This window comes from Pelophylax lessonae (assembly GCF_965119305.1).
Source record: "Pelophylax lessonae genome assembly, chromosome: 8".
NCBI lineage: Eukaryota > Metazoa > Chordata > Amphibia > Anura > Ranidae > Pelophylax > Pelophylax lessonae.
Window position 1 is genome coordinate 67,111,156 of NC_138775.1, and position 24,942 is coordinate 67,136,097.

At 42.9% G+C, this 24,942-nt stretch overlaps 1 protein-coding gene across 4 annotated transcripts in view; it reads right to left on the bottom strand.

The window, feature by feature from the left end:
* Positions 1-24,942, bottom strand: part of CACNA2D3 (calcium voltage-gated channel auxiliary subunit alpha2delta 3) — a 1,429,924-nt gene that overhangs the window by 808,619 nt on the left and 596,363 nt on the right. For all 4 annotated transcript variants that reach the window (XM_082265096.1, XM_082265095.1, XM_082265094.1 and 1 more), the window contains one exon: positions 9,984-10,146. In XM_082265096.1, coding sequence (XP_082121222.1) covers positions 9,984-10,146 — 163 coding nt within the window. The remainder of the gene's footprint in view (positions 1-9,983; positions 10,147-24,942) is intronic.

Genomic DNA, 24,942 nt, shown 5'->3' on the forward strand with positions numbered 1-24,942 from the left:
AAATAAACCATTGAAAGTAAAACAGACCTGTCACTAACACATTGTGAAGGCAGCCATGTTGTGAGAATATTTAAAGTTATTGTATATTGGTTTTGTTAATAATTGTATTAATTATGTTCAGGACCGAGCAACTGTTATTTATTTTAATTTTTTATTTAGTCAGGTAAGTATGGGATGCCGCATATAAATATTTTGTATAGGCATTTCTAAACAGAGCTCTAGATACTTTTTAATGTTTTTTTTTTTTATTGTCTGGTGTTTAGAGAGCTCAGTAGCTCAAGCTGAAATGTATACAACCCAATAAGTCAGACCAGTTGGAGTTGGCTTATGTGCCTATCTCCTTCTTCCTTCTCTGTACTACATTTCAATCAGAGATAGAGTGGTTAAAACACCTTCAAATGTGCACTCGCTATAGAAAATCCATAGTTCTCTGTTTCACTTAGACATGTGCAGAACGACAACATTTGTTTCGTTTAATTTCCATTCGTTATTTGTATAAATGCATTTGGTTAAATTTGTTTAATCCATTTGATTCATTTTCGGAATTTTTCAAATTCGAATTCGAAGAGTTTTTGAATTAATTTCTAATTGTTTTCAAATAGTTTTCAAATTCGAAATGTTTTCAAACTCGAATTTAAAAAGTTTTCTAATTCGACAGGTTTCAATTTGTTTTCCAATTTACAAAGACAATAAAATAGAAAAGAAGATAAAGCAATAGAATAAAAACAAAAATAATAAGAAAATAATAGAAAAGAATATAAAACAAATAATAATTTGATTATAGAATAATAATAATAATAATAATAATAATAATAATAATAATAATAATAATAATAATAATAATAGAATATATAGAATAATTAATAATAGAAAATAAAAGAGTAGAATATAATGGAGTAAAACTAAATAATAATAATAGAATAGAAAATAAAAGAAGAGAATAGAATAGAATGGGATAAAATAGAAAAAGAATATAACCACCTTCTGAAATTTGAATAGAACAGAATAAAATACAAAAGAATAGAATTCGAAAAACAATAGAATAGAAAGAATATAACCATTTCCCAAAATTTAAATAGAATCAATTCGAATTTGAAATGAATGGAAAAAAAATAGATTAGACTAGAATAGAAAATAACAGAACGGTAAAGAAAAAACAACAGAATAGAATAGCATAGAAAGAATAGAACCATCTTCATATTCCAACCTATTCTTTTCAAATTTGAATGATTCTATTTGAATTTTGGAAAATGGTTATATTCTTTCTATTCTATTCTATTGTTTTTTAAATTCTATTATTTTTCTATTTGTTTATTCTATTCTACTATATTATTTTCTATTCTATTATGTTCTATTCTATTTTATTCTTTTTTATTCTGCTCTATTATTTTCTATTCACATTTGAATTTATTATATTCTATTCTATCCTGTTGTTTTTTCTATACTATTCTACTATTTTTTTGTATTCTATTCTAATTCTAATCTATTCTTTTCTATTCTATTCAAATTTTAATTGATTCTATTTGCATTTTGGGAAATGGTTATATTCTTTCTATTCTATTATTTTCTATTATAGTCTATTCTATTCTTTTTTTCTATTCTACTATTTTCTATTCTATTCTTTCCTATGTATTCAAATTCAAATTTATTCTATTTGAAATTCAAATTTCAGAATATGGTTATATTCTTTCTCTTTTCTTTTTTATTCTATTCTATTTTTTTCTATTTTATTCCTTTACTGTCTATTCTATTGTATTCTCTTTGGAAATTAGAAAACAAATCAAAAACTATCCAAATTGGAAAACTTTTCAAATTCAAAAACTATTCAAATCGATTTAGTCCAAATTATTTCTCCATTATCTTTTAGATTCATTTAAATTCGGTACTATTCTTTCGAATTTTTAATCCGGAACGAAACGAATTGCGCATGTCTAGTTTCGCTATACTACATGTATTCAGCCATGCTTTGTCTGTAAAGGATGAGAATATGTACTGTTTAACCTCCATGTTACCAGCAGGAGAAAACAGGGAGAACTGCAGGGGCTCAAAGAAATCAACACTTGTAAACTTCTCTACAGATTTCATGGAATGATTACTACAGGATGCAGTGGTGTTCAGTGGCAACAGTGGCAGGAAAGGTAAGTATAAACTAGATTTTTTAATTATATTAAATATTGTTTTATTTATTATTTTAAGTATAGCTTGCCTTATGCACATTTAGTAAAGCAGCTGGGTTACATACACATGCTACAGTAATAAAAAAAATTATATATACAGTACTGTGTGTGTTTTAGGAAGGTGTGAAGAAATGTTTTAAGCAAAGATAGCTTTCAAAAATATATATTTTAGGGTTTTATGTCAATTACAAAATGCAAAGTGAACGAACAGAAGAAAAATGTAAATCAAATCAATATTTGCTATGATTACCCTTTAGCTTTAAACCAGCCTCAATTCTTACACTTCGTATACTTGCACAAATTCAGGGATTTTGTGGGATTAGAGTTGGGTGAATGCAGGGGAGGGCTGGCAGCCTTAAGCCTGGGGGGCAAGTCCAGTCAAGTGGCCCGTTGAACCACCGAATCTACTCACCATCCATGCCCACCTGGTTTTAAAATGGATATTCATGTGGATATGGATATATCAGGCTCCCACTTCTCAGCTTCCCACACACAGCACAAGGAGATGTCCACCGCAGCGCTGGGTCACTACCGTCTGTCAGCCGCCCCCCATACAGATACACAACTACATGCCAGTTTTTATTACAAAACATACATAGGACAGCAGGCATCTTAACCTGCAAAAACTCATTTTTTTTTATTTTTTATTGTTTTTACTAGTAATGGTGGCGATCAGTGCTTTTTAGTGGGACTGCGACATTGCGACGGACAAATCTGACACAAAGTGACGCTTTTTGGGGACCAGTGACACTAATACAGTGATCAGTGCTAAAAAATGCACTGCTACTGTATAAATGACAATGGCAGGAAAGGGGTTAACGCTAGGGGTGATCAAGGGGTTAAGTTTGCTCCTAGGGAATGCTTTCTTACTGTGTGGGGGATGGATGTACTAGAGAAAATAAAAAGATCTGTGTTTCAGCTTAGCTGAAACACAGATCTCCATCTTCCTGCGACAGAACAGCCGTCTGCCTTGTTTACAAAGGCAGACCACCGTTCTGTCATTCTCCTGCATGATCGCAGGTGATCTGCTGATTGGCTCCCGCTGTGTCGCGCCCCCTAGAACCCATGCACAAAATCACGCATTAGTATGTGATTTTGCGCAGCCAGGCCGCCCTGCCACACTATATATGCAGTGGGCGGTCTGGAAGTGGTTAAGCTGGAAGAGTGGGTCCTGTAGTCCCCCACTAGCTGGGGGATCGGGGGTGTGTGACACATGCTGAGCTCTGAGGGGCTTATGCTGGGACCTGTAGTCCTTCACTTTTGGGGGGAGTTACATCCCCAAAAGCAAAGGACTGCAAGTCCCAGCATGAACCCTGGCTGAGATCTACACATGTGACCTCCTCCTTTGCGGCCAGCTTACGCTCCCATGACACAAGGGGGAGCCCTAGGGGACCTCAAGGACCCAATACCTTTAAAGAGGTTGTAAACCCATGAAACTTTTATTTTTCTGCTGCAACCTGAAAGAGAAACCCATAATGAGCTAGTATACATCGCATACTAGCTCATTATGAAATACTTACCTAAGAACGAGCCCCCGCCGTGCTGCCCGCTTACCTGTATGGTGACATGTCCAGTCGCCCGTCTTCCGGGATCGCGGCATCCAGCCATCTGATTGGCCGGAGCCGCGGTGACGTCACTCTCGCGCACGCCCGCGGGAGCCGACGGTCATGGCACGGGGCTCTGAAGAAACGGCACCAGCGGCCGTTCCTTCAGAGCGCATGCGCCAGTGACGACACTGGCTGCATGTAAGGTAAATATCTCCTAAACGGTGCTTACCTATAGGTACAACATGCAGAGGAGGGTTTACTTCCTCTTTAACTGGACTGTATACAGCCTGTATATTGATGTCTAGCTGCTCAAGGCTCTAAATACTTGTCTCATACTCGTATAATACAGGTATGAGACAGGTATATAGTGCCAGGAACAGCTAGACATCAATATACAGGGTGTATACAGTGCCAGGGGGTAAGTACAGGGAAAAAATGCTCCACATGTTGTCCACACATGACACTTTGACACATGACACTTTTTTTATTTTTTGGCACTCACTGGCTGCTCTTCTCCGAGTCCTGACCACCTCACCGACAGACACTGTCCACCGCAGCAGGTAACTTGACTTGAAATCTGGATTGCCGCCGTTGCAGACTGCAGTTTACCAGGCCAGGCCAGCCCTCTCTCCTGCATCGGCCCCACGTTGATGGATGGAGGGAGGAGCCGGAGGTGGGTGGGGCCGGGCGGCTGGGGCCAGTAATCGGCACGGAGGATGGCTGACCGCTGCGCTTTGAATGATGGGTCCTCCTCTCTGCTCTGGAGACCGTGACGTCACTGGACGCTAAGCGGCTGGTAATCTAGCAGCCAGGTCTCCAGGGCAGGGCAGTCGCCGGCCGCGGCCAGCAAGTGACAGTGTGACTGTGTGAGTGCCTCCCATTTTCAATGCAATGCATATCGAGTACCGACTGACCCAAGAAACTGAGCGGCCTTTTCTGAGGGGGATCAGATCAGCCCGGGGGGAAATTGCCACCTTGCCCCCCGGCCCAGCCAGCCCCTGGGTGAATGATTAACCAATTATACAAAGCAGGTGCTAATGATCATCATGTTCATAATGACTGTGTTTCAGCCTACATAAGTGAAACAGAAACAGCTGTGTAGGAGGCTTAAACTTGGGTAAGAAACAGCCAGACTATGCTACTAAGGTAAGGTTGTCGAAGACAGTTTCATGTCACAGGACACAGACAAATTTGCTGTTCCCCTCAAAATACCTCAACACACAGCCATTAATGTATAAACCGCTGGAACCAAAAAGAGTACACCCTTTAAATGGAAATGTCCAAATTTGGCCCAATTAGCCATTTTCCCTCCCCGGGGTGTCATGTGACTCATTAGTGTTAGAAGATCTCAGATGTGGAAAGGGAGCAGGTGTGTTAAATTTAATGTTATCGCCATCACTCTCTCATACTAGTCACTGAAAGTTCAACATGGCACCTCATGGCAAAGAACTCTCTGAGGATCAGAAAAAAAATAATCAGAAAAAAATAATTGTTGCTCTACATAAAAATGGCCTAGGCTATAAGAAGATTGCCAAGGCCCTAAAACTGAGCTGCAGCACGGTGGTCAAGACCATACAGCGATGTAAGAGGACGGGTTCCACTCAGAACAGGCCTCGCCATGGTCAACCAAAGATGTTGAGTGCACGTGCTTAGCGTCCTATCCAGAGGTTGTCTTTGGGGAATAGACGTATGAGTGCTGCCAGGTTGAAGGGGTGGGGGTCAGCCTGTCAGTGCTCAGACCATACACAGCACACTGCATCAAATTGGTCTGCTTGGCTGTCATCCCAGAAGGAAGCCTCTTCTAAAGATGATGCAGAACAAAGCCCTCAAACATTTTGCTGAAGACAAGCAGACTAAGGACATGGATTACTGGAACCATGTCCTGTATTCTGATAAGACCAAGCTAAAAAAAAGTATTTGGTTCAGATGGTGTCAAGCGTGTGTGGCGGCAACCAGGTTAGGGGTACAAAGGCAAGTGTGTCTTGCCTACAGTCAAGCATGATGGTGGGAGTGTCATGGTCTGGGGCTGCATGAGTACAGTTCATTGAGGGAACCATGAATGCCAACATGTACTGTGACATACTGAAGCAGAGCATGATCCCCTCCCTTCAGAGACTGGGCCACAGGGCAGTATTCCAACATGATAACGACCCCAAACATGCCTCTAATACAACCTTTGCCTTGCTAAAGAAGCTGAGGGTAAAGTTGATCGACTTGCCAAGCATGTCTCCAGACCTAAACTCTATTGACCATCTGTGGGGCATCCTCAAACAGAAGGTGGAGGTGCGCAAGGTCTTCAACATCCACCAGCTCCATGATGTCGTCATGGAGGAGTGAAAGAGGACACCAGTGTAAACCTGGGAAGCTCTGGTGAACTCCATGCCCAAGAGGGTTAAGGCAGTGCTGGAAAACAATGGTGGTCACACAAAAATATTGACACTTTGGGCCCAATTCGGACATATGCACTTAGGGGTGTACTCACTTTTGTTCCCAGCGGTTTAGACATTAATGGCTATGTGTTGAGCAAAATTACACTGTTATACAAACTGTACACTCACTACTTTGCATTGTAGCAAAGTGTCATTTCTTCAGTGTTGTCACATAAAAAGATATAATAAAATATTTACAAAAAGGGGTGTACTCACTTTTGTGAGATACTGTACATTACCTGTCCTTTTATTTTGTACAGATCCCTGCTACCCAAGTGAAAATTCTGGTATTTTAATGTTTGGTGCTCAAGTGCATGCTCCCCCTATGCATCCCTAATGCAGGACTCAGTGTCATGACCATATGGTGCTTTACTGTGGTGAAGGGGTTATTAGTATTAGATACAGGTTCACTTTACCTGTAGCAATAACTCCAGAATTCTTAACACATTATTTAATTTAAAGACTATATACTAATTCCCCCTTATATATAAAGATTAATGCTTTCTGCACATTAATATTTCAAAATTATTGTTGAAGTTTGAGCACCTATATGCAAAAGAAGGAAGTATATTAAAATAAAAGCAATATGCTTTGCAAAAGAAGCCTAATATTAAGACTTTTCTGAGCCCGATGAAAAAAAACAAAAAATGGAAGCAGATATTTCAAACATGTATTTATTTTAAACAACAAAAGATTTATTCTGAATTTGTAGGAAGATTCAAGCAATCAATAATACGCGGGGGGGGGGGGCACCCTCACTTTGGCTTAGCGAAACAGTTATTCAAAAGAAGGACCAAATATTTCAAAGCGCAGCTCAGAAATCATTTAACATCTCGGGATGAGAGTTATTCAGCAGGAGGAATCTTTACAAGTGAAAAGGAAAAGGATGTGTCAGCTGTGTCAGGAGGAGTTCTCCACAATGCACCTCTCCGGCAAGCCAAGAGACGAACGCTTTTACCGGCAGCTGATAAATGCACAAAATAATAAGAACCTATGCTGGGCTAGGGTTCGATTCCTCCATGTATATGGGGAATATATTGAAACATGATGAACCACAGACATCTTTTGATTAGGTAGGTTTTTCAATTTGCCAGTTAAAAGGATCTATGAATATCATTCCGTCACACTCTCCTATCGAACGTTTCCAAATGGCTGTTGAGCTGAGTTTACCTATTTTCTAGAAAATTAGAGCTTTGCAATAAGAAAAAAAACCACCGCAGCTGAAAAGAAATAAGATTATGATTCGCAGCTGGCAGATTTTGCAGGATAAACTCATCCTGTTGTCGAGATTTGAACATAACAGCAATGTAACTGAAAACTGACACAAGAATCCGGTGAGACAATCTGGTATTAAACAGCAATGCCAACGTAGGAAGAAAATCCAGACATGGGTGTACATGTATATCAGACACATTGTTGCCCACCCATTGGCATTTTCCCTTTGTTTTTTGACTAACCCATCCTGCAATATTGGTTTGGTGCCCACTATTACTTGACACCAAGAAAGTATGACCACTATTATCTTTACAGACCCCCAGTGCTGCTCATAGCTCTTGTCCTAATTCTGTTGCTTTATTTGGCAATAGAATGGCCACATGACCTGGATGCAGACATCAGCTGCACACTATACTTGCATGCATTGGCTTCTTGGTGGGAGCATGGAAGCTTTAACTTTGATTCAAGTAACGCATTACATATTTAGCTCGATGGTTCGTTAATTAATATTTATAGAAAACATTTTTATTGGATATTGGCATCTTTCGGTACAGAGGGGTATGTCTTCAGCAGAGAGCATCCCAACAAAAAAGAGGTCTATATGCAAACAAGGGGTTAGGTTTACATGAAGGAGGGTTAGGATTGCATGGAGAATGAATGTGAGGGTTAGTGTTACGGTGCTGGTCATACACTAGCTGAAAGATTGTTTGAAAATCTGTCATCTGGTCCAATCGTTCGTTTTTCGTCCAGTTAATAGGCACAGATAGAAAATCATTTTTAACTTTTCAGAGCCGAAAAATCAAAGGAACGGTTTTGAAAATCTGCCGGCCGAACGATAAACAAACTCATAAATTGAAAGGTTAATGTGTTTCTGGGCCGACCTGTTTGCACTAGATATATGTGACAAACTGAATGAAAAACTGATTCATTTATGTCCATTGAACGATTTATCGTTTGAAATTCAGTCATTACATGATGGCACGGTCGTCTGCTCTCACGGCCGATTTTCCGTTCTTTGAAAATTAGTTTGCCCGATATTTCGGCTAGTGTATGGCTAGCATTAGGGTTCAAGAAGAGTTAGTGTGAGGGTTAGTGTTAGATTTTGGGTTATAGAAAGGATTAGAGTGAAAGAGTGAAGAGCACTTAGGATAAATGAAGCGTTAGTGTTGGATTACTGTTAGAGTTAGTGGGAGGACTAGGGTTAGGGCTACAGGAAGGTTTAGCTTTGGGATTATGGTTACAAGGTACATTAGTAGTTAGGTTTACAAGGAGTGTGAATGTGAAGGTTATAAGGAGAGCATCTCTATCTGTACTAAAAACTACCAGCTTGGTTTGGTGTTCCCAATGCTGAAAATTATTGCCAAATAAATAAGCCAGGAGCTTTGGATGATCTTAGGACATTTCCTCCCCATGCTCACCATTTTAGTATAGATTCACTTTTATAAAATATAATAAAATATAATAAATATAATAAAATAAGACAACCCGGTGATTGTGCAAAAGACTGTTTAAACATCACTAATTTTAAAAAAATCAAAATGTTATATAAACTTGTGTACAAAAGTTGTCTTTAATCAAAAATCATAACAAATAATTTTCAACAGTAAATAAAATATTCCACAGAATAAACTATACATATCAACAGATCTCAGTCAACTTAATCTGTTATGACATTTTGTATTGGAAATGTTGGACAGACCACATTAACACAATCAATTGCAGAAATTAGATTTCCTAACATTGTTTGTGTCTAGTTGGGCAAAAAAAGCAACGGAAAACACTGTTTCACTTGCTCCATCAGCTCATCCCCCACAGCTATTGCGTTTTGTATCAATTGACCCTCCCTTTTAGATTGTAAGCTCTAACGAGCAGGGACCTTTGATTCCTTTTGTTCCAAATTGTAGTGTAACTGTAATGTCTGCCCTCATTTTGTTAAGCGCTGCGCAAACTGTTGGCGCTATATAAATCCTGTATAATGATAATAATAAATAATAAAATGTTGAGGTACCTTTACACCCTTCTGGATTGAACTGTACAGAGAGGAACATCCTGGTGCAAAATGGTCAGTGTTATCAACATCTCTCCTGGGGTAGACATTGGAGGATTTCTCACTGGAGTTTCTTTATCAGGCCAAAATGTATCTTACTTGTCTAACTAGGGCAATTGTCTTGCTTTGCCCCTGACCTACCCCTATCAGCTTACTATGGTATCACAAAATCACAACTTTATACCTACAACCAATATGTTAAATTATATGTAAACCCCCATTTATTCAATTAATTGATTCATTTGATTCTAATTTTTTGCTTTTTCCTAGTGTCCTTTACTTTCTGCTCAAGAAACACAACAGGATGTAAGAGAAAATCTCTATAAAATGAAAAAGACTTCCTTTCTTTTTCTGTATTGGTGACAACTGTACAATTTTGGAAACCTTGGGAGTGCCCCCAGATGGAAAGGGTGAGTCTCCCCTGTTGGGACGCAGACAGGAGTAAAACCTCAAAAGGGATTACAACACTCTTTCTAGATACACTTTAAGAAGCTATTTTATTTACAAAAGTAATTTTATTTTTCTGCTACAGAAAAAAAAATAAAAAAATAGAAATTGAACTACTTACCTTTGTTGTAAACATTGGTTGGCACTTGGACATCACTTAGAGTAATATTGACAGGTAAATTATTAAAATGGTCATTGGGTAACAACAAAAACTCTTTTCCTAGATCCAAAAAATTGCCATCTTCGTCCTTTTCATTTATGAGAACTGCGTTGAAATATTCATACTAGAAAGAAAAAAAAAAAAACATTAACTTCAACTTCCGGCAGTAAAACACAACAATATGGACAAAAAAAAAGCTCTAACCAAAACTTTAGCCTTGGTTAGAATAGGGTATTTGTCTTTATTGGGAAAATCTGCTCTATATTCTTATTTACACCTCTCTGCTAAATAAAAAAACCTCTGTGCTAAAAAAAAAAAAAAAAAAAAATGTTCTGGAGTTCCAGTAATGCGAGATATGATCGAAATATCCTTGGATGGACAATTTATACTAGGACAGGAACAAAATTAAAGTAAATGTAATCACTAAAAATGTATATTTATTTTAACATGTTCATTTAATAATAAAATAATTTTCAGCATTTTAAGATCTGTAGCTTTGTTTAAAATACATGGCCATGATGGTCTTTATTCAAGCAATTTTTGTTATAGGGTGACAATGCTCTCTTGCTGTCTCCCAACTGTATGCCTGTGTTGTCACCTTCTCACACAGGTATCTAATAAGGATTACAAACGGCTGCTTCAACACACATTACACAGGCATGGTTGTCACCAAAAGGAAATTCTCTCTGAGAAAAGCCATACAGCCATTGCTGTAGTGGATGGATGTTGACAGGAAATTGCTGCAAACAGCTTGCATGAGTTCAGCATTAAAGAAATACATTTTATTTATTATTTATTTCAGGTACTTATATAGCGCTGTCAATTTACGCAGCGCTTTACATATACATTGCACATTCACATCAGCCCCTGCCCTCAAGGAGCGTACAATCTAAGGTCCCTAACTCACATTCATACACACATAGTAGGGCCAATTTTTATTTATTTATTTATACAGGAGCCAATTAACCTACCAGCATGTCTTTGGAGTGTGGGAGGAAACCGGAGTACCTGGAGGAAACCCACGCAGGCACAGGGAGAACATGCAAACTCCAGGCAGGTAGTGTTGTGGTTGGGATTCGAACCAGAGACCCTCTTGCTGCTAGGTGAAAGTGCTAACCACTACAACACTGTGCCGCCCGATGCTTAAACAAGTTATTTGCAAAAAAGGCAATTATTTTTCATACACATGGCTTTAAAATCTAGTTGAATCTTTTCTTTTTATTAATGTACTACAGCCACTAAGCACAAACTGTAAAGGATATGTGATCCTTATGTATGTATTTCATAAACTAGTGTGCAGCATTCTTTGTTAAAAATGCTTGTATTGCCAGAACACTGAGCAATGGACCGCTGCCCAACACAAAGCGCAGTGGTCAGGATCTCCAGTGGTCCAACATGCCACCTGCACAAAGCTCCAATCTAAATCTAAAGCGATTACGCTCCCTGAGCAGTTGGCTGGAGCTTTGTGCAGGGTAAATATTGGACCACTGGAGATCCTGACCGTAGCACTGCATCATGTTTTAAACAGGTGTCTAGTTCTCCAGTGTGCTGTAAGCAATACTGACATTTTTAATGTTGTTAAATATAGTTTAAAGGCCCTCTCCCCCCTACCATCCTCTAGCCAATCGCTACAATAGAAAAAAAAAAAAAAACCCTGCTTCATTACTCCTTTACTCACCTACATTCAGGGGCAGACTGGCAACTTTCAGCCCAGGGGGCAAGTACAAACCAGAGGCCCATGGTGCAGCGACTCAGCCCCCCTCCCACTTTCTCTCAACCCCCTCCCACTCTCCTAATCCTCCTCCTGACCCCCATTTCAAGCTGAAGCCCTGCTCCAGCAGGGGAAGGTTGGGGGGTGCTGGAACAGCTTGGTTGGGGCTGGCCAGGGCAGAAGAGTCCCAAGTAGGGCATGGAACCAGCCTCTTCTCAGACACAGTTTACACCATCCATGCTGAGAGGGTGGAGGGAAGCCTGCGATTTGTCCTTGTCTTCAACCTGCACTCAGTAGGTCAGCAGCATGGACTTTTTACTTCTCTTCACCAGGAATCCTTTAGGCATGTCTGTGGAAGAAGTGGTGCAGCCTTTTTATGGGGCATCAGGGCGGCCCAGGGGGCCATTGCCCTACTGCCCCCTGGCCCAGTCCTAAGTATATCCCTGCTACACAAGGTATTTAAATAAAAAAAATGTTAGGAAGAGTATGAGGGAGGTGGGGGGGGGGGTATTTCTGTCTGGAGATAGACTTTAAAAGAAATAAGAAAAGGCTTGCAAATCCTTTACTGTTTAGGCAGCCTGACTGCATAACAATAATACAGAGAAAAGCTTAGTTTGGTCTTTGCCAAACTAAATGTCACTCAGTTAAGAGTTACTGTATATCTTTGTTACAGTAAAGATTTACTAAAACCTTGGGATTCAACATAGGAGTACTACCATTGATGAGCTGCTTTTCTTTGAACATTCTAGTTGGCTGGGTTGCTGTGCTAATCTACTAGTGGCTTTGATACTTTTGAGACACTGGGCCTGAGCAGGAATATAGAATGTGAGGTTTAGAGAGTCAGAAGTCCTGATCGGCATGCTTGCTCCAGGTCAGTGATTCAAAGTGCTGAAGCAAGCTTGTCAGCATGAAAGCCAGGCAACTCGTATTGTCTCTCAAGTCTGGCAACAACCAATTTTTTAAATGACAGGTTTCCTAGAAGAGAAGGGTTTACTGTACTTAGGAAGGACATTAAACCCTGCATCGTTTTACTCACAGTCTTCTGTTGCAGGGACCATTCTTTTGGGAATCAAAACAGTCTCTTTAAAGCAAAACTCGGGTGTAATTAAAAGCATGCTATTCGTTTTTAAATGAGAATTTTGTAAAGTGACTAAATATAAAGATTCATAGCCTGCCAAGCTAATTATCTGACATCTTCACAGATTCTTATGTTCATTTAGATTTAGTCCAATTTATATGTGACATGCTAACGAGGAGTTCAAACCAAGGGATCAATAATTGAAATGCCTAATAATCCAGGTGAAAAGAATTGGCTGTATATGCACAATGGACCTGTTGTTTGCTGGTACCCTTCTACCCCATCCGAACTATGATTTGGTTCTCTGCTCATACTACAAACAAGTGGTGCTTGTTCTTCAGAAGTCCAGTAGCAGATATTTTTCACTGATAACTTTAAATAAAGGGCATTTGGTCCCAATAGATCCTGCTCATTCATGCACCATTTCCAAGCAGAAGATAAGCTGAAGCAGTTTTGACAAATGTATTGATTCTCTTGGACCTACTGCACAAAAATAGATGCCATGAGAATGAAAAATCCTGCTCCCCGATCCTTATCTGTATATGATGGTGGGAGACTTGTGGGGAAGCTTGGCTAATTAGCACAGATAAAACTAATGAGAATGGCCATTTGTTCCTCAAACGATCTGTAAAGTTTAATCCCATCTTCTAATTACAACCCACAAAAAAACAAAGCCAGGGCTTTCAGATACAGAACATTAACTCTTGTGGCTGCTACATAATGCACTTCGGGTCCTCAGACAGCAACAAATTGTAAGTTAGTCGTAAGTATGAAGAGATAACACAGAGATTGAGGGAGGAACATGATGTAGATAAAACCATGATTTGAATTATTTGTGATAAATACAAAGTTAAATGATATGTAAACCATAAAAATTAACTTCTCTTATATTTAACCTGTTGATCGGTTAAATACACCATTAAAAATGTTTTGTTTCATCTGTTCTTTAAGTGGAAAAAAATTATATACTTTTTTACACTTACTACTTTATACTTCAGATAAAGTAAGGTAATGCTGTTGCCTACAGGAGGTTTGAACACTGGAAAACAGAAAAATTGCAAGCCAGGCCCCATATAACACCTCCTCTTGAGGCTATATTCCAGCAAACCTCAGTTTTGTGGAAAATCAATACCAATGCATGGACAATTGACACAGTGGGATAGATTTTACAGTAATTCAGATAGAGGAATTCAGAAAGAAGGTTGCCTAACCAAAAAACCAAATGAACTAAACAAGATATCCACCAAAGGTGAGCATCCTCGCAGCACAACAACCAATAAAGGTTGCAAAGCAAACCCCAGAGACTGATTATCAGGAAAGGCTGAGCCATAGTGCACATGCAATTTCTAGGAAAACACATATGCTCATGCACCGGCCAAGAATGGGGCAAACAGACATTTGCAGACATGTACGTGCCCATGCAGGTTTGTGAATGCACATTAGCGAGCGCACACCTGTCACTAATACTGATTTAAACAGAGCTTCTGCACTGGCTAAATTGCTGTTTGGTCTACAGCGTTCTGTGAGTGTATTCCTCATTCCTGTGTTTGACCTCTGATCTTGACCCGGCTTGCTCCCGACTATTCCTGTCTGCTTCCTGCCCTGACCCCTGGCTAGACCCTGGATTCTGCCTCTGCCTGCTGCTCCTGTTGATCCTTTATCCATTACCAACATTGCTTGTGACCTGGTAATTCTTCTGTCTGCCGTCTATGCCTGATCTTCACGTGCGTTACTGACCCGGCTCGTCTGACCCTGCATCCAGCTCTTCCAGCCTGCTACAGCTCCTTTAGCCCAGCTCATCATCTTCGGGCTCCTACTTCCAGCTGTGCATCCACAGTCTGCCACCAGCCAAGCCTCAGAGCTGAAACAAAGAGAAACAGAGGCGTATTTGCTTGACAGCGAGGCTTGGTGGATAGTCGAACCTGGATGATGTCATCCAGGTTCGACTATCCACCAAGCCTCGCTGTCAAGCAAATACAACGAGCCTACTTCCTGGTTCTAACCTTGCCGTACAAGCCGGCCATGGCGAAAGGATTTTCGGCTCCAGCAGGACGGATGTCCATGACCGGATGATGTACACTTCTCCACACTGAAACCTTGTTTTATGGGCATGGATTTATGCTTACTAACGTGAGTGCATAATTTTATTCATTAAACCTGTTGCATAAAGTCTACACTTAGAGGCGCCTCTGTTTCTCTTTGTTTTAGCCCTGTGGAACCCCTGGCTTTTGGTTTCTGGATGGCTGCCCTACATGGTGGACTTTTTCTCCCCCTGTGCCATTAATTACTTTTAACTCTATGGACTTTTGGTTCGATATGTGATCAAGCGCCTCTTAATATTGTGTATTTAAGCTCCAGAGCTGGTCTGCCTGCATACTGCCATCCTGCTGTCACATCTGCCTTCTGTATCATCTGTTTGTTTTCAGCTGTTCCTGGCTTTCTTCCATGAACTATCGGCTACTACCAGCACAGACTACTAGACTGATATAGGCACTCATATCTCACCGTGTTCTGGCTGTTACTGTTTCACCATCAGTGGCCCTTGAGCCGGAGCTGTACAAGAGGCCTTCCTCTGCATGTCAGGCACACCAACCAGGTACGTGATACTAATAGAGAACTCAAGGGTACAATCCCACAACATAAACCTGATTGAAAAGGGTAGGGTACACAAAAACCACCCACACAAGGGTACAGTGGTTATACCTCAAAATTATAAAATACATACCATATTTTCATTAGGGTGTACCTACAGTGTACCTAATAGAAACCCACTATGTTCCACCCGATGACAGTCCAGGGGGACACAGGGCCCTCCGAGGATGATTTTTTCCTGCCAAGGAGGGGATGAAGAACACCCAGGTGCGCAAACCTCTCCCTTCAATATCAAGACTACCAGCTAAGGAGAGCTGGATTCCAATGCATTGGGGCTGACAGTGCAGCTAAGAGTGTTATGGGCCATACACACAAGATTTTCTGAAGACTTTTTCATTTAGATTTACCAAAACCATATAATATGAGGTCAAACCTAAACACTTTCAATTTGCATGCAATCTGGCAGGCCCTTGCACTACATAGAAAAGGTAAATCTGAAGGAAAAAGTCTTCAGAAAATCTTATAGTGTGTATGGCCCTTTACTCTTAGCTTTATCCAGCAAAGGAACCAGGTTACTTGTCCAGTCACAGAGCGGACTCTCACCTCATTCCAGAGAAAAAGCCTCTGCAACACCTAGGTCATATCCAGATTAGTCTAACTAAGGAAACTGATTCAAGCCCAGGTCCCACAGTAAAGAGGGAAACATATGTTCTGTGGAGCCAGCAAATGGGGTTCCCCTGGAAGAGACTGATGAAACAGGGAATACCTGATCCAAAGAGACAATGTGGATGTCTTGCTCAGATTCCAGATCTCCAAAATATAAATTGGAGCTAAAAAGACTGAAAACCACCCTCGTGGACCTTATCCGGATACGCACCACGCTCCTAGAAGAACTGGGCAAACGCACCAGGCAGAGACTCCTACTCGGTCAACGGCTGTTCTATGAACAGGGGAACAAAAGTGGCCGCTTGCTGGCCCGTGCGGTGCAGCCTGCCCGAACTCCAAACCAGGTACACCCACTGCAAAGCCACGACGACAGGTTACTCTTGCGCAAAGACAAGATTGCACGCCGATTTGAAATGTATTACCGAGAATTGTACAACCTTCGCCCCGCTGGACCTGATGTACCCTCTGAGCTAGCCCACACCACTCGCATTCGACAGTTCTTAGCGCGTTTTAGCCCCTCGGCGTCACAGGCGAGAGACCCTTCACTGAAGAGGAACTAGCTCAGGCCATTAAGCACTCAAAACCGGGTAAATGTCCCGGCCCTGACGGGCTGTCGCTCCAATGCTACAAATGCTTTCAAATGCTTTTGACGCCGAGGCTCCTTGGGGTGATGAACACGATCCCGTCTTCCCCGTCCCTACCCACTAGCTTTTTAGAGGCCCATGTCACAGTAATCCCAAAGAAGGGTAAAGATGTCACGCAAGCCGAAAACTACAGGCCAATATCTTTGCTTAACGTCGTCGTTAAACTATACGCGAAAATTATAGCGAACAGACTCCTCCCCCTTATTCCCTCCCTAGTGAGCCTGGATCAGGTAGACTTTGTCCCCGGGAGAGAAGCCCGGGACAACACGATTAAGGCCCTTAACATTCATCATGCCCTTACTGTGGGGGGGAGGCAGGGCTTCTTCCTCTCCCTGGATGCCGAGAAGGCGTTCGACAGGGTGGACTGGCGCTACATGACCGAGTTACTGCGGGCTTTGGGATTACCTCCCCACATGCTCGCCAGCATCCTGTCGCTATACTCCAACCCCTCTGTCCGAGTGAGGGTAAATGGTCACCTGTCGGACGCCTTCGGCATCGGGAATACTACATTCTGACCCTTGAGCCGCTACTTAACAGACTCTGCTCCAACACTAACATTAGGGAATTACCGTTCATGGAAGAGAATACAAGGTGGCGGCCTTTGCCGACGACCTCCTGCTGTTTCTCTCCCACCCACACATTACCCTGCCCAACCTACTGAGTGAACTTGAACATTTTGGCTTGCTATCTAATTTGAAGATTAATTATACCAAATCCCATGCACTTAACGTAACACTACCTCCCGCAGTCCAAACAGCCTGTCAAATAAACTTTCCTTTTGTTTGGAGACCTGACGCCATTACCTACCTAGGCATCCAAATTCCCCGACATTTGCATAGACTGTTCGATCTTAACTTTAAACCCCTCTTGACTACAATCCAGGCCGACTTGAGGGGGTGGATGGGACTTTCCCCTGTCCTGGTTCGAACGCATCGCTCTCATGAAAATGAACGTGCTACCAAAGGTACTATACCTCCTGCAAACAATTCCGATCTCCCTACCGGGCTCTTTTTTCTCTGAATATAGGAGGGCCTGCTGTGACTTTGTTTGAAAAACAGTCCCAGCCTCGATTTGGGTTTTCGAAACTTACTCTCCCGAAACTTAAAGGGGGGACCGGACTGCCAGATTTGCATGGATCCTACTTGGCTTGCCATATGGCTAGGATAGTGGACTGGAGACTCCATTCCGGCTCTAAGGCGTGGGTGATGCTGGAATCTTACATGTCCGACACCGTCCTTGGCGCCCTGCCCTGGCTTATGCCGCAGCACCACCCTCCCCGGACCCACCCCCTCATTAACGCCACCCTGACCTGCTTTCGCGTGGCCTGCAGGAAAGCCTCACTATCATCGCTACATGGACCTCTTACCCCTGTCCGCAACAATCCTGCCTTCCCTCCGGGTCTGTCTAGCTCTTTCCTGCGGGAAGAATTACCAAATGAAAGTCTGGAAGTGCGCTCCTTCATACAAAGGGGAAGGCTACTTTCTTTGCCACAACTAGCTGCCAGGTCTCTTACACGTTCTTTCCCCTCCTGGTCGTACAGAAAGCTACACCACTTCCTTACCTCTCCACCCATGGCGTGCCAATGGACAAGAGAGCTCTCCCCATTTGAGGCTTTGTGTACCAGACGGTCACCACAATCCCATACTATATTGTACATTTACACGATCCTCTTGGCAGATTCCCAGCACCCTGAGGATACGGCACGCAAGGCTTGGGAATCTGACTCGCAGATTTCCCTCACTGATGAGGACTGGGAAACCGTCAATGAATACATACACAAGAGTTCCCTTAACACCTCTGTCCAGGAAAACGCATACAAAATACGGAGCAGGTGGTTTAGGACCCCTTCACTTCTCCACAGGTTTTATCCCAGCTGCTCCAAACTCTGCTGGCAGTGCAATCAAGAGGATGGGTCTCTATTGCACATATGGTGGAGCTGTTGCCTCCTTCAGCCTTTCTGGAAAGTGGTCCACGAGATCACTTGCCGAGTCACCTCCTACACTCTGGACTTCACACCTGCCCAATACTTGCTTCACCATACGTCCCTGCCCAAATGCCACGACCTCAAGTCCTTAGCTATGCATATGGTTAACGCCGCCAGGATGTGTATTCCCATGCATTGGAAATCTACGCACGTTCCAACTCCGGCGGCATGGTTCTCTAGAATTAATAAAACGGAGGAGATGGAGGAACTAATTCTCACATCCCAGGATAGAATACGCAAATTTCATGCCACTTGGTTGTGCTGGTCTGCTTTTAAATCCTCTATGTCGTACGTGGAGGTGATGGGGACTGTCCCACCTGAATAGGCTGGAATGCTCCGCATGGCTGGTGGATCCGGGCGCGCCGGGGGGGGGGGGCTGGGTTTGTGCACCTGGGGCGTCTCCCCCCACACCTTTCCTCTTTTCCCCTCCGCTTTTGTACACTCCTATAATTTTCCCTCTGTCCCTTTTGGACCTTCCCCCCCCCCCATCCTTTTCACCACCCGGTCCTCTCCCTCCCCCCCCTTTTCTCTTTTTTTTTTCTTTTCTCTCTCTCTTCTCCCTGTCTTCCTTTCTTGTTCTTCTTTCCCCTTGCCCTGCTGGTTCTGATGTGTTGGAGAGCCCGACTGTGATCAACCCTATGGGCGAGTCGGGCTGCTCCACTCCTGTATAAGTATAGCTATCGATAGTCAGATTGTTACTCTAATGGACACTATAAGTGTCCCATGCTATGGTCTTTTATACTTGACTTGTTAGTATAAAACCTGTTGCTGGTACATATTTGTAAACTAAAAGAAAAAAAAAAAGAAAACTTTTGTGTTATATTTTCATGCGCTCATTAGAGCAAATGTTTGTAAACTTCCCTTTTTCTTACTCTTTGATAAACTATTTTGATGGAAAAAAAAAAAGACTGACAACCAACAAGAAAAGGGGAAACCATTCATAGAGAGGGTTCCCCAGCACCTAACACCCCCCCAAACAGAGAAAAGAGGGTAACTCATGACTGTTGATGCAGGATTCAATAAAGCATACCTGTAGGTAAAATGAATGAATATTTCCTAAACGTGCACTGTTCAGGAGATATTCTAGGAAGCAGCAGCCAGTGATGTCACCGGCCCATAGGCTCTGAAGGAATGGCACACTGTGCTGTTCCTTCAGATCCCTGTGCTGTGGCGTGGGAGTGACCTAATTGCGACTCAGCTATTCAAGCGCCCGTAGCCCAAGAACCTGGAAGGAAGACCGGGTGAAGATGGAAGCCTCTGCAACGGTGACAGCGAACTTCTGGAGGACTTCATTGTAAGGTAAGTCTTTCATAATGTGCTAGTATGAGATGCATACCAGCACATTTTGCCTTTAACTTGCAGAGTTTGTTTTTTGTTTTTTTGTTTTTTTAAAGCCTTTACTACCGCTTTAAGATAACATGGGAAAGGTTTAGAACCTTTGTCAGATTTGTATTCCTTTGTACTTATTTGGAAGGTTTTTCCCTTCCTGTTCTGGTGACTGGTGATACCAAGAACAGAAAGTGAAGAGAGATAAACGAAACAACATTAAAATAAAAAAATATATATTTTGTAGAAAAACATCTCAAAACCACCAATTGAAGCAAATTTCAAGCAAAAAAGAGAATGAAACTCACAGATGGCATCAGGAATTTACTCATAAATGGGTGTACCATTGTTCAGTGTTTATTTATTATTTTTTTAACCAGCACATTTTTTTGTATTGTATTTTGTGTAGTAAATACTGGTATTTAAAATGTTATTGTTAAGTTTGATTTTTCCTTTTTCACCTTAAAAGTCCCATTCTTTGATTGTTTGAGAGATTTAGACTTATTACCAGGATGTGGTGCCTTTTGGCTTTCCCTCCATCTAATACTCCGATGAATAATCAGCTGATAACAATGTCTGAGATCTCAGTGTAGCATTGTCTGCTCATTACAGGAATTTAGTAGCTGAAGGAAGTTTTGGTAGGATCAACAGATATGTATTACACTTAGGCCTGGTTCACACCACCAGTTTGCATATTCCAGATGCATTTTGCATTTTTCAATACACATTTTTTATCCATTGAGTCTGGATGGAACCAAAAACCAGAAAAAAGTCCCTGGGCCTTTCCAAAAAATGCATAGATGTGAACGTGACCCAGAGGAAACCATGTTAAATGGACTGTAGTATATTTATTTTTAGTTATTATTGTTAGGCTTTACATGCTTATTATACAGTATGTTAACAGTTGGAAAAGCTGATTTGGGAGGACTTCTACTTGAAATGAAAGGAGTTACAAACCTTTACCCGTTGAAGTGACTAGCTGCAGGCAGGGCCGGTGCAAGGATTTTTGACACCCTAGGCAAAATCTAATTTTGCCGCCCCCCCCTTTCCCCTGCCCCTGACTGCACCCCCTTTCCCCTGCCCATGTATATGGTGTAGGTGGCAGGGGTCAGGAGTGTGTAATGCACAGAATGCAGGGGAGTGCAGGGTTTGCGGGGTGCGTTACATAAAGAGTGCAGGGTTGCAGGGTGCGCTACATACTGTGTGCAGGGTTGAGGGATGCACTACGTACTGCGTGCAGGGTTGCAGGGGGCTCTTCGTACTGATTGCAGGTTTGAGGGGTGCGCTAGGTACTGCGTGCAGGGTTGAGGGGTGCGCTGGGTACTAAGTGCAGGGTTGAGGGGTTTGCGCTAAGTATTGAGTGCAGGGTTGTGGGGTGCGCTAGGTACTGCATGCAGGGTTGAGAGGTGCGCTAGGTACTGAGTGCAGGGTTGGGTGAAGGGGGGAGAGGAGGTGGGGGGAGAGGGGGGTGGATGGAGAGGAGGGGGTAGATGGAAATGAGGGGGGAGGAGAGGAGGGGTAGATGGAAATGAGGGGGGGAGGAGAGGAGGGGTGGATGGAGAGGAGGGGGGCGGAAAGGAGGGGTGGATGGAGAGGAGGGGTGGATGAAAAGAAGGGGGGAGGAGAGGAGGGGTGGATGGAAAGGAGGGGGCAGGAGAGGAGGGGTGGATGGAGAGGAGGGGGGAGAAGAGGGGGTGGATGGGGAGGAGAGGGGGGTGTATGGAGAGGACGAGGGGTGGATGGAGAGGAGGAGGAGGGGGGTGGGTGGAGAGGAGGAGGAGGAGGAGGGGGGTGGATGTTGAGGAGGGAAGTGAGAGAGACCCCTGTACTGTATGCAGCCCCTGTCTGTGGGAATGTGTATGTGACACAGACAGTACAGTACCTTCCATACCAGCAGTGGGCAGGTCCCATTCTCGTAGCTGGGTGAGGACAGGTCGTGGAGCTGCTTCTTCCAGGAGATCCGTTTGCAGGCAGATGCAGCTGTCCCTGGCTGCCTGTCCATCGGTCCTGGGAGGTCCCGCCCTCGCTGCTCTTCCTTCCCGCCGCCGCTGCCTCCTGGAGCCGGGTGCTGTCCCGCTCACCGCACCCCGCACCTGCTGCCACCTGACTCATTGCTTGTCCAGGGCCGCACCCGATTGGTCAGTCTGCCCTGGATCACAGAGTGCCAGTGGGGGGAGACAGTCATCAGCGCTGGCAGGGAGCTGCAGGGAGAAGTGTACAGCCAGCGTGTCCCTGTCAGGAAATTTAATGGAGCCAAGTGATGGAACAGTTAGGAGCTATGCCCGCAGCCCTCACCCCCATAGCATCGCCACTGAGCGCCCCAGACTGAAGTGCGCTCTAGGACGGCGCCTACCTTGCCTATAGGTATCGCCGGCCCTGGCTGCAGGTGATACACAGAGATTAAACAAATCCTCCTTCATAAGTTGTACCTATTTATCTGCAGCCCTCTCCCCCATTTATCTGCAGCCCTATAACTGTTCAAAGTACAGAATTTACAGAACATTTCTGAGCTAAAGAAGCTTCATGGTGGGGATCTGATGTCACACCCTGCACAGCATAGAACAGGGAGCTGAGTGTAATTTGAAATCTGGAGCCAAAGGAAACATCCCCTCTACACAGTCTCATAGGGAAACCTGCACAGCTGAAGCTGTCAATCACCTGCTGTGTACTGGAGGGGGCTGGGGACATTCCCTGGTGCTGGCATAGAGCATCAGAAGTGACTCATGCAGATAGCAAAGATGAAAGCAGACAAAAATCACACTAGGTTGAGGCAAGAACACGCAATAGAAGAACATGCTTAGTTTATTCTTCATTTCAGAGGTTTACAACCACTTTAGGATATATTTAAATTACTATGAAACTTCATGTCACAGAACTTCAGCCTATAAAACGCAAATTAATGGTCTGCAACAGTCTGTACTTGATATACAGCTTGCTGAGAATCTATATGTAATGTAGTGACATCTCTTCTATGCTAACTCGCCTGGGTTTTGTTTATAGTGGCCGGGTCATAAATCACTTGGAACAAACAGAAATAATTTTCTGTATACGTCAGTAATATTTACGGGGAATTTTATTTCCTTTCATTGTCCTTGCAAATGACACTTTCTTGCTTTAATGCTCCTGGACTCTGAAAAACAAATCCTAAATGATGTATCTTTATAACCATTACCAGTGTTTATTCGTAGACAAAATTCCCTGTGTGTTCAGGCAGATAAGCCATAAATATGGCCTTGCCTATATCAGTTTCAAAAAATTATACTGTCTACCGCATAGGGATTTCATGTAACAAAGTGGAGGCATTTGTTTTCCTGCATGTGTTACAGCAAATATCATCTTGACGGGAAACAGATGATAATTCATTGCTATCAATAGTACACTCAGTGGACTGGTAACCTGAATGGTACAAAGGCAGCCATATTGGGAGTGAAGCAATACTTTCACTAGGATTTAACCACTTCCACCTTAACCAATTGCCGACCGCCCGCCGCAGTTTTACTTTGGTTTGTAGACGCGATATCTTTTATGCAAACCAATCAAAATACGCTTATTGCGATTTTCTTTTTACTAAAAATATGTAGCAGAATACAAATCGGTCTAAAAGGATGAAAAAATTAGATGTAGCTAAATTTCCAGGCATTGTGCCAGATGTGGGTCTGCCAGGGGTACCGCTAGTAACAACAGCACATTTAAGCATGTTCTCCAAGTGTGAGAACTGGGACAAGAAACAGTCCAGCATCTTTGGGTTTTGTATTTATTTTAGGAACTTGGATGGGAGAAGGGAATGAGTGGGATACTCCTCTGGCTCGACTATACACTGTAATGGGACAACTAAGAAAAATGCCTCTTGACGCTGACTTGACGCCGGCTGAATGCCGGTGAACGCCGGTTGGCGCTTGTTAATGCTGACTTGCTGTCCTGTTAACTCTGTACTGACTTTGACACTTCCCCGGTGACACAAAGTCCTTCGCACTGCTCCCTTTAGCCCTCCTGGCTAAGGGAGCTACTTAAAGTACTGCTGCAGCATTTAACACTTCAGGGTCTGCACCGGCACCCTCTTTACTCTTATACTTCTCTTCAGGGCTTAGACTCAGGCACCCCCTTTTCTAAGCTTCCTCCTGGTTAGGTGGCTCCTGGATCCCTCTGACCTTCCTGGAGTGGTCTTCTATCCTAGGCAGACCCCGAGGCAGTTTACAATACTCACGACTCTGCTTTCCTGGAAATGTCTGCCCCAACAGCTCTGCATGGTCCTCAGCACACTGGATCCTTCTCTGCAGCTCAGCTCAACCTCCTGTCCTCTAGGCCGACCGCCCAGGACACCTTCCATCACACTGACAGGAGGAGAGACAGACGTCATCCCCCTCCTGGGACTCTGCTTCCCACCAAAGACACCCTGTCATGTGCTCATCTCTGTCGTATATCCCCCTCCCAGGATGCATTGAGGCATATTCTGCCCTCTCTGGGACAGATACAAGCCCTGGTGTGCTATTAGTCAGGTTTCCTCCACTGCCCAATGAGAGCCCTCATTAAGTACAGTGGAGAGACTCCCCAAGCTCAACAGGCACACCTGACAGCACATGACAGCCTAACTGGACAATCAAGGCCCCCCTGATAAGCAGGCAGGGTCACCCATATACTTTTCCTAGCACCCAATAGGAGGGTGCTACATCAATTTTTTTTTGGAATGTTATATAGCAGAATGTGAAATATATATATATATATATATATATATATATATATATATATATATATATATATATATATTTTTTTTTTTTTTTTTCAGAATTGTCGCTCTATTTTGTTTTAAAGCGCAAAAAATAAAATTCCCACAGATGATCAAATACCACCAAAAGAAAGCTCTATTTGTGGGGGGGAAAAAAGGACATCAAAATTATTTCAGTACAGCGTCGCACGATCGT